The sequence below is a fragment of the Primulina tabacum genome, chromosome 2, assembly GCF_025594145.1.
Source record: "Primulina tabacum isolate GXHZ01 chromosome 2, ASM2559414v2, whole genome shotgun sequence".
In the NCBI taxonomy this organism is placed as follows: Eukaryota; Viridiplantae; Streptophyta; class Magnoliopsida; order Lamiales; family Gesneriaceae; genus Primulina; species Primulina tabacum.
This window is the reverse complement of record NC_134551.1, coordinates 46,076,909-46,087,443: the sequence shown is the minus strand read 5'-3', so window position 1 is coordinate 46,087,443 and position 10,535 is coordinate 46,076,909. Positions and strand designations below refer to the sequence as shown.

General features: G+C 39.5%; 1 protein-coding gene across 1 annotated transcript; it reads left to right on the top strand.

Annotated features, from left to right (window-relative positions):
- The first annotated feature begins 9,785 nt into the window (after window positions 1-9,785).
- On the top strand, window positions 9,786-10,094 carry LOC142537760 (cysteine proteinase inhibitor 5-like). The gene has a single exon (XM_075643254.1). It carries the CDS (start codon window positions 9,786-9,788, stop codon window positions 10,092-10,094), a length of 309 nt encoding a protein of 102 aa, XP_075499369.1.
- The last annotated feature ends 441 nt before the right edge of the window (window positions 10,095-10,535 follow it).

Here is a 10,535-nt window from a genome sequence, read left to right as displayed (position 1 = left end):
CACGAGTATGATATTTAAATGATCAGATATCTTTCTGTTGAGTGCGTGCTTGATGGGCGATGAGGTATATGATCATTTGATTGTTCTCAAATTCTTCAAGTATGCAAGCTTGAAAAGAATTGCACTGATGAAAGCTTGATGATTATGTATCTCGTTGTTGTCTTACTCTTGCATACTTCTAGCTCTTCTTATATAAGCTGTCATTCCAACGGTCGGAAAGAGATGAGTAACTTTAACCTGTAATCTTGTAATGATGTTTCACTATCAGCTGCAAATACATTAAATGTTCTTTAGCAAATCATTTAATGTTTTCTTTGCTAGCACAGCTTTGAATCTTGTTCTTTGAAGAGTTATTGCTGAGTATCCTTTTATGGCAACTGTTTTTATCATCAGAACTTGTAGAATATAAGTAATTTTTCTTTTCTGGGATATTGACACAAATGCGTACCAATATCAAGACTGGTGCAGAACATGGTTGACTTATAGCGGTGCAAAACCATTTGAATTTCCTGAACCGATCAGAGAATGTCTTTCATTAAATGAGCAATAAATAGCTCTTTAATGACTCGACATAAAGTCTTTGAACAGTCGGTTGGGAAGATTGAACTTCTTCTGCTTCAAACGGTTGAATGGTAGGCAGTCTGAAATTCAAGCGGTTGAAGACTATGTGGTTGAATGATAAGACGGTTGAGCTGGTTCCTGTTATACACAAAAGAATGCAGCGATTTCGTGAAATAGTTAAGTGTTGTTTTATTTTTGTTGATCACCAAAACTATTAGGTAATTTCCTTAACAAACCACAAATGAGAGATTTTTTCCTCTGGGTAATATTGAAAGATGCATGTAGTTAACATAATTTTTTGTTTATTCAAAGAAAGTTTTGTGAAAATTAAAAAATTTACATTGAAAAATTTAAATATACGATTTCAAAGTAATCTCAACTAGATTTCATCTTTCTTAAAAAAAATTTGTAACAAGATTTGACTAAAATAATGTTGCTTAAACGTGTCAATATAACATCATAAAAGTAGGCTTTTTGATTGAGCATTGTCACTATAAAACCCGCCAATAATCACTACAAATTTCACAAGCAAATAAAATTGATCTGATCAAGGGAAGAAAATGGCGCCCAAATTTCTCTCGTTGCTAGTTGTTACCTTTTCAATTCTTCTTGCTTCCTCTTCGATCAAAGCCTCCTTCGCCGGTTGTATAATGGCCGAGATGTGAGCTGGTAATCAGCAATTATTAATGCATGATTTGATGTATTTATCGAAGATCAAACAAGAGATGTTGCGATTCGATTTTAGTTGCAAAATATATTGTTGGGACAGCACAGACAGTGCACCCGCGGTTCAAAAGACAGGGCACCCGCGGTGGTTCATAGGAAATTTCTGAAGAGATACAGAACGGTCACCGCACCCGCGCCATAAAATCTACCGCACACGCGGTGTTGCTACAGTAGAGGCACCGCACCCGCGGTCGTTCTTTCTGAAATGTTTGTAGTGATCCAGTATGCTCAGCGCACCCGCGGTCCAAAGTGTAGCGCACCCACGGTGAGACGTGTTTTATGAAAAATAAACCACTTGTCCGGAGCATGCAATATATATATATATATAAACAAACGTCATTCTCCTCAGAAGAAAGGAAAAGGGGGAAACAAAAATTCAGAGGAAAGCTTTGATCCTTGATAATAGAATTCGATTCGCGAGAAATCCGCCCGTTTGATTTTGAATCCGACTTCGGTACTGTGTTCCTATCGACGCCGACTACAACTGGACGTAAGTTGTGTTATGTTTTGATAGGTTTTGAAATTATGATGTTGTTGGAATCGAATACACTTCATATATGATGTTCTTGGCATGTTAGACATCGTAGAATCGAAGTCAGATTGAGAAACAGATTGATTATGAAATTGTTATGATTTTCTGATCATATTGATTTGAAATCGGACAGATTTGGATTATGAATGAATTACAGATTGTATCGGATATGAGTTATGATTTGTAATTGATGTCTGTTGATTTGGTATTGACGGGGATACTGAGATTGTGCCGTTATGCTGTTGATTTGACATAAATCCAGATTAATCAGATTCAGTGTTGAATTGAGAATAGAACATTGATATTATGATTCTCGATATGTCGTTTCAGATTTACAGAGACAGTCTTGAGTTCAGAACTGATATTGCATTAGACCGAGACTACAAACGGAAGGTATAAGTCAATGTGGTGTTGGGACATCGACTCAAATGGGATATACTTGAGTTTCCCTAAATCACATACTTCTTATTATTATGTTCATTGATTTGACTTGATATGCTTGTTCTATGGATGTATAGAAATCAGGTATTAGTCGAGTAATCTTGTGACAGAAGTGCCTGATAGTGGTGGGATCGCCACGGGCACATTGCACGATGTCACAAGATAGTGTATTGGCGATAGTGCCATAGTCTGTGACGGATAGGTCAAGACACTGGATGTTTGGTTATATCGACGTGGATAGAATCGGAGTTTCTTCTATTACTGTTGGTCGATACAGGAATGCCAACGTTCTGAAACCGGGATCCCTAGACTAGGATTGAGTCTAGTCTGAGCCGTGGAGTCACGAGTCTGATTTACGATTTCATATTGATTATGTTTCAGATTTTGATATATGTTACTGATATTTGTTATATGCTTTTACATTGTTTATATGATTGCATGTTCGTTGATTTATACTGGGATGTTAATCTCACCGGAGTTATCCGGCTGTTGTCGTGTTTGTATGTGTGCATGACAACAGGTGGGACAGGTTCAGGGTCGAGGAGATGAAGATAGATCGTGATTAGAGTGGAGACTACGGACTTGGATTAGAGATAGGGTTTGGACACTTGACATTTAGTTGTTAAACCTTAGTTGAATGATTGTATATATAGTACAAGACTTGTAATTTAATACTGATATGTATATTAGATTGAATCCCATTACATTCCGCATTTTAAAAAAAAAATTTAGACCCTGTTTATTATAATTGATTAAATTGTCCTAATGATGATTAAGAGCATGATTAGCGTCCAGTTCCCCACAACAGGTGGTATCGGAGCGATAGATCCTTTAGATTGAGATAGGAGCTAATGAGCGGGGTAGAATGTGTGTTCTTTCCTGCTTTTGAATGCTAGCATGTCTTACTGCTTTAATACATGTTACTTGCTTATCTGATTTGATATGATAATATGTTTTATTGAGAATGAATCAGCACCGATTCTGGATCAGCAGTAAGATGATCGAAGAAGGACTGAAATAGAATTCTTGTTTAGGGTCACTAATCCTTTTGATTATCAGATATGCCTCCGAGAAGAATACCAGAACAGGGTAGTACTTCGAATCCTCCGATGGACGTTACCGCCACTCCTATGGAGACATTATTGAAAAGGTTTCAGTCATTCTATCCACCAACTCTGAAGGGTACTGATAATTCAGTGGATTGCAAGAGTTGGCTAGACGATATTGAGATGCTGTTTGAGTCCTTGGACTATACTGATGAGAGGAGAGTGAAACTGATAGGGCACTAGTTGCATGATGTGGCAAAAAATTGGTGGATTACAACAAAACGGACATTGGAACATCGAGGTACGACTATTACCTGGAATGTCTTGAGAACTGAATTCTATCAGAGGTTCTTTCCAGTGTCGTACAGTAAGGATAAGGGAGCGGAGTTTGCAAACTTGAGACAGGGCCATCTGAATATTGAGGAATATGTGACTAAGTTTTCTACTTTGTTGCGATTTGCTCCACACGTGGCTGAGAATGAAGAAGCTATTGCTGATCAGTTCATCAATGGTTTGAATCCTGAGATTTTTACATTGGTGAACATAGGGCGACCGAATAATTTTACTGATGCCCTGAACCTAGCCAAGGGAACGGAAGCCGGTCTTATAAGACAGAGAGGAGCTTTGTTTGTGCCTCCAGCACCGAGACCAGAACAACCACCTCCTGGATTCGAGAGTGGCGGTGGTACTGGAAAAAAAGACTTCCTGAAGGCTAGGGAAAAAAAGACTTCCTGAAGGCTGCCAGTTCAAGAAGTCTGGCAGCAGTTCTTCCAGTTCTAGTGGCTCGAGATAGACTGGTCAGGGCCAGAGTTATATAGGACCCTATTGCAGCACCTGTGGAGGGAAGCATTCCACTGAGCAGTGTCGAGGAGTGTTCGGCAGTTGCCGTATTTGTAGGCAGCAGAGACATTTTGCTCGATTTTGTCCTCAGAGAGATTCTCAGAGATCACAGGGTGCAGAGTCCTCTGGATCAGTGGCTCAGACAGGGAGACGACCATCTGCTGTTAATTCTTTCCAGCCAGCACCGTCTACTCAGTCACAGCAGAGGTCAGGAGGAAGCCAGACAATGAGCCAGCCTCCGAGACAGCAGGCCAGAGTGTTCGCTTTGACTGAGGAGCAGGCTCAGGATGCACCTGATGATGTTGTTGCAGGTAACTGTTTTATTTCTGGGTATCCTGCATATGTATTGATTGATACTGGTGCATCGCATACATTTATATCTGAGCGATTTGCATTGAGTCATGCATTGCCTATTGAGTCATTATCTGCTGTAGTGTCTGTCTCTTCTCCGTTGGGGACATGTTTGATATCAGTGAAGTCTGTTAAATCTTGTATACTGCAGTATGATGGGCATGAGATTGACTTAGACTGTATTGTGCTTGGGATATCTGACTTTGATTGTATTATCGGTATCGATATGTTGACCAAGTACATGGCTACAGTCGATTGTTTCCACAAGATTGTGAGATTCAGACCTGAGATGGCTGATGAGTGGAAATTTTATGGTAAGGGTTCTCGAGCCAGAATTCCTTTGATATCTGCTATGAATATGACTCGATTATTACAGAAAAGAGCGGAAGGATTCCTTGTCTATTCAGTTGATCTACTGAAATCGAGTCCATCATTGGCGGACTTGCCAGTGGTGTGTGAGTTTGCTGATGTCTTTCCAGATGAGATTCCTGGTTTGCCTCCGATTCGAGAGATAGACTTCAGCATTGAGTTGATGCCAGGTACAATTCCGATTTCGAGGGCTCCGTACAGAATGGTACCGATTGAGTTGAAAGAGTTGAAAGAACAGTTGGAAGATCTACTGGCCAAGGGGTATATCAGACCGAGTGTGTCTCTTTGGGGTGCTCCAGTACTGTTTGTTCGAAAGAAATACGGTTCAATGAGACTCTGTATCGATTACCGGCAACTGAACAAAGCAACGGTAAAGAATAAATATCCCTTGCCTTGCATTGATGATTTGTTTGATCAGTTGCAGGGCTCATCCGTATATTCCAAGATCGATCTGAGATCTGGATACCATCAGCTGAGAGTCAGGGATTCTGATATCTCGAAGACTGCATTCAGAACCAGGTATGGACATTATGAGTTTATTGTCATGCCATTTGGTTTGACGAATGCACCGGCTGTATTCATGGGGTTGATGAACCGTGTCTTTCAGAGATACCTTGACGATTTTGTCATTATATTTATTGATGACATATTGATTTATTCGAAGAATATGATTGAGCATGCTGATTATCTGAGAACTGTGTTGAAAATTTTGAGGGCTGAGAAATTGTATGCTAAACTGTTGAAATGTGAGTTTTGGTTGAGACATGTAGTATTTCTGGGACATATTATATCCGGAGACGGTATAGCTGTTGATCCCAGTAAGGTTGAGGCAGTGATTTCTTGGCCGAGACCAACATCAGTGCCCGAGATTTGCAGTTTTATGGGTTTGGCAGGATATTATCGTCGATTCATCAAAGATTTTTCTAGTATTGCCAAACCGATTACACAGTTGACTCAGAAGAATGCTCCATTTGTTTGGTCTGAGGAATGTGAGACCATTTTTCTTGAATTAAAGAAAAGACTGACCAGTGCACCGATCTTGACGATTCCATCAGGTACAGGTGATTTTGTGGTTTATTGTGATGCATCTCATCGAGGATTGGGGTGTATACTGATGCAGCGAGGGCATGTCATTGCCTATGCCTCGAGACAGCTGAAACCACATGAAACTCGTTACCCAATTCACGATCTCGAATTGACAGCTATTGTCTTTGCTTTGAAGATATGGCGACATTATCTGTACGGTGAAAAGTTTGAGATCTACTCTGATCACAAGAGCCTAAAGTATCTGTTTTCACAGTCCGAGTTGAATATGAGGCAACGAAGATGGCTCGATTTATTGAAGGATTTTGATTGTGAAATCAAATATTACCCAGGAAAGTCCAATGCAGCAGCTGATGCACTGAGTCGAAAGGTATGTTCTTTATCCTTATCAACGATAGGTGTCTCGAATTTGATATAAGACTACTGTTTGTCTGGATTAGCTTTTGAAACAGATTGTCAGCCTCTGAGATTATGTGCAATTCGAGCTGAACCAGAATTGATATTGAGGATCAAAGAGGCACAGAAAGTTGATCAGAACGTACAGAATTCGTTTGCAATGGTCAGAGCGGCTCATCAATCGGAATATCAGGTTCGTGACGATATTTTGTATGTAATAATCGTATTGTTGTGCCAAATGTTTCAGAATTGAGACAACGAATACTGACAGAAGCGCACAACAGTCGTTTTAGCATTCATCCTGGTGGCAGGAAAATGTATAATGATTTGAAGACACAATATTGGTGGAAACAAATGAAATCTGATATTACTGAATTTGTAGCCAAGTGTCTGAATTGCCAATAGGTGAAAGCCGAGAGAAAGAAACCAGGAGGATTGTTGCAGAGTTTGTCCATTCCTGAATGAAAATGGTATCACATTTCCATGGATTTTGTGACGTAGTTACCGAGATCCTCCAGAGGTTGTGATGCGATTTGGGTCGTGATTGATCGATTGACCAAATCTGCATGTTTTATTCCATACAAAATGACATACAGATATGACCAGATGGCCGATATTTATGTGCGAGAGATAGTTAGATTGCACGGAGTGCCGAAGTCGATTGTTTCAGACCTTAATCCTCGGTTTACGTTGCACTTCTGGCAGAGTTTACAGCAGGCTCTAGGTACAAAGTTACATCTGAGTACCGTATATCATCCACAGACTGACGGACAATCAGAGCGGACGATTCAGACATTGGAAGATATGCTGAGAGCTGTAGTGCTTGATTTTAGCACTAATTGGCAAGATGACTTGCCTCTGTGCCAGTTTTCGTACAACAATAGCTATCAAACGAGTATTGAGATGGCTCCATTCGAAGCGTTGTACGGAAAGAAATGCAGATCCCCTCTTTATTGGGATGATATCTCTCAGATTCCTGAGATTGGACCTGATATGATCAGAGATATGACAGAGAAAGTGAAGCTGATTCGAAAAAGAATGAAGGCAGCACAGGACCGACATGCCAAATATGCCAATGTTCGAGGACGACCGTTGGTATTTGAGGCAGGAGATCGAGTATTCCTGAAAATTTCACCTTTCAGAGGAATTGTCAGATTTGGCAGGAAAGGGAAGTTCTCTCCACGATACGTTGGTCCATATGAAATTCTCGAAAAGATAGGAGATCGTGCCTATCGACTCGCCTTACCGCCTTCATTATCAGGAATACATGATGTCTTCCATGTATCTATGCTGCGGAAGTATCTCCCCGATGATTCTCATATTATTCAGACAGACGAGACCGAGCTGGATGAGACATTGAGTTATGTCGAAAAACCGATTCGGATTATCGATCGTAAAGAAAAACAGCTCAGAACAAAGACAATTCCGCTCGTGAAAGTGCAGTGGACTCGTCATGGCACTGAGGAAGCTACCTGGGAGATTGAATCAGACATGAGACAGGAGTTCCCAGAGTTATTTTGATGATGTGAGTCTGTTATTTTAGTTTCTATTACTTTGACTGAGTTATTGTATTGATTTGATGGCATTTGATATGATTACCTGAGATTTCGACGACGAAATCATATCTTATGGGGGGAGAAATGTAATGCCCGAGATGTGAGCTGGTAATCAGCAATTATTAATGCATGATTTGATGTATTTATCGAAGACCGAACAAGAGACGTTGCGATTCGATTTTAGTTGCAAAATATATTGTTGGGACAGCACAGACAGTGCACCCGCGGTTCAAAAGACAGGACACCCGCGGTGGTTCATAGGAAATTTCTGAAGACATACAGAACGGTCACCGCACTCGCACCATAAAATCTACCGCACACGCAGTGTTGCTACAGTAGAGGCACCGCACCCGCGGTACAAAAAGCACCGCACCCGCGGTCGTTCTTTCTGAAATGTTTGTAGTGATCCAGTATGCTCAGCGCACCCGCGGTCCAAAGTGTAGCGCACCCGCGGTGAGACGTGTTTTATGAAAAATAAACCACTTGTCCGGAGCATGCAATATATATATAAACAAACGTCATTCTCCTCAAAAGAAAGGAAAAGGGGGAAACAAAAATTCAGAGGAAAGCTTTGATCCTTGATACTAGAATTCGATTCGCGAGAAATCCGCCCGTTTGATTTTGAATCCGACTTCGATACTGTGTTCCTATCGATGCCGACTACAATTGGACGTAAGTTGTGTTATGTTTTGATAGGTTTTGAAATTATGATGTTGTTGGAATCGAATACACTTCATATATGATGTTCTTGGCATGTTAGACATCGTAGAATCGAAGTTAGATTGAGAAACAGGTTGATTATGGAATTGTTATGATTTTCTGATCATATTGATTTGAAATCGGACAGATTTGGATTATGAATGAATTACAGATTGTATCGGATATGAGCTATGATTTGTAATTGATGTCTGTTGATTTGGTATTGACGGAGATACTGAGATTGTGCCGTTATGCTGTTGATTTGACTTAAATCCAGATTAATCATATTCAGTGTTGAATTGAGAATAGAACATTGATATTATGATTCTCGATATGTCGTTTCAGATTTACAGAGACAGTCTTGAGTTCAGAACTGATATTGCATTAGACCGAGACTACAAACGGAAGGTATAAGTCAATGTGGTATTGAGACATCGACTCAAGTGGGATATACTTGAGTTTCCTTAAATCACATACTTCTTATTATTATGTTCATTGATTTGACTTGATATGCTTGTTCTATGGATGTATAGAAAGCAGATATTAGTCGAGTAATCTTGTGACAGAAGTGCCTGATAGTGGTGGGATCGCCGCGGGCACATTGCACGATGTCACAAGATAGTGTATTGGCGATAGTGCCACAGTCTGTGACGGATAGGTCAAGACACTGGATGTTTGGTTATATCGACGTGGATAGAATCGGAGTTTCTTCAATTACTGTTGGTCGATACAGGAATGCCAACGTCTGGAAACCGGGATCCCTAGACTAGGATTGAGTCTAGTCTGAGCCGTGGAGTCACGAGTCTGATTTACGATTTCATATTGATTATGTTTTAGATTTTGATATATGTTACTGATATTTGTCATATGCTTTTACATTCTTTATATGATTGCATGTTCGTTGATTTATACTGGGATGTTAATCTCACCGGAGTTATCCGGCTGTTGTCGTGTTTGTATGTGTGCATGACAACAGGTGGGACAGGTTCAGGGTCGAGGAGATGAAGATAGATCGTGATTAGAGTGGAGACTACGGACTTGGATTAGAGATAGGGTTTGGACACTTGACATTTAGTTGTTAAACCTTAGTTGAATGATTGTATATATAGTACAAGACTTGTACTTTAATACTGATATGTATATTAGATTGAATCCCATTACATTCCGCATTTAAAAAAAAAAATTTAGACCCTGTTTATTATAATTGATTAAATTTTCCTAATGATGATTAAGAGCATGATTAGCTTCCGAGTCCCCACAGGTTGGCAGGCGATTAGTAACTTGACCGACCCAAAGGTGGTTGAGATAGGGAAGTTTGCGGTGAAAGAGGATAACAAGCGGGTCAATGCCTTGTTAAGCTTTGTGTCGATAGTAAAAGGAGAAACTCAAATAGTTAATGGTATGAATTACAGGCTCATCATCTCCGCCACGGATGCCCTCGCCGTGAATGCCAAAAGCAATTACCGGGTGGTTGTTTGGGACAAGCCTTGGAAGAAAGAGAGGCGGCTCATTTCATTTGAGAAGATTGCTTAATTAATGTATATATTGAGAAAATAGTATGTGTGATTTTATTAAAACATAATGAATAAATTTTATTTACTCAATTGATGAGGAGTTGTGCAATTTGTATTGTTACATGTTCAAGATTAAAGTAAGAAAACTTTAAGAAAAATATTTGTTACAACAGTGGTCTAGAAGATAGAGAATTTTCTATTCTTAGTTCAAAGATATAATAATAAGACATTATTAAATCATTTTAGAAAAACTCATTAATTTATTAATTTATGTTAAAGAACGAACTGAAAGCCCTGATCGGCTCACGAAATGATTTGTATGCAAATTCAATATTATGAAAGAATATTTAAAATATTTTTCTAATAACTGGTAGCTTATCAAATATTAAAATCTCAAGGACCTAATTGTAAAATTACACACCCTTAACTCCAAAAAAAAAAAAAAAAATCAGTTGATGTC

What these genes read in the sequence shown, in the direction of transcription:
- LOC142537760 (XM_075643254.1), top strand. Translation starts at nt 9,786, where the DNA reads ATGATTAAGAGCATGATTAGCTTCCGAGTCCCCACAGGTTGGCAGGCG.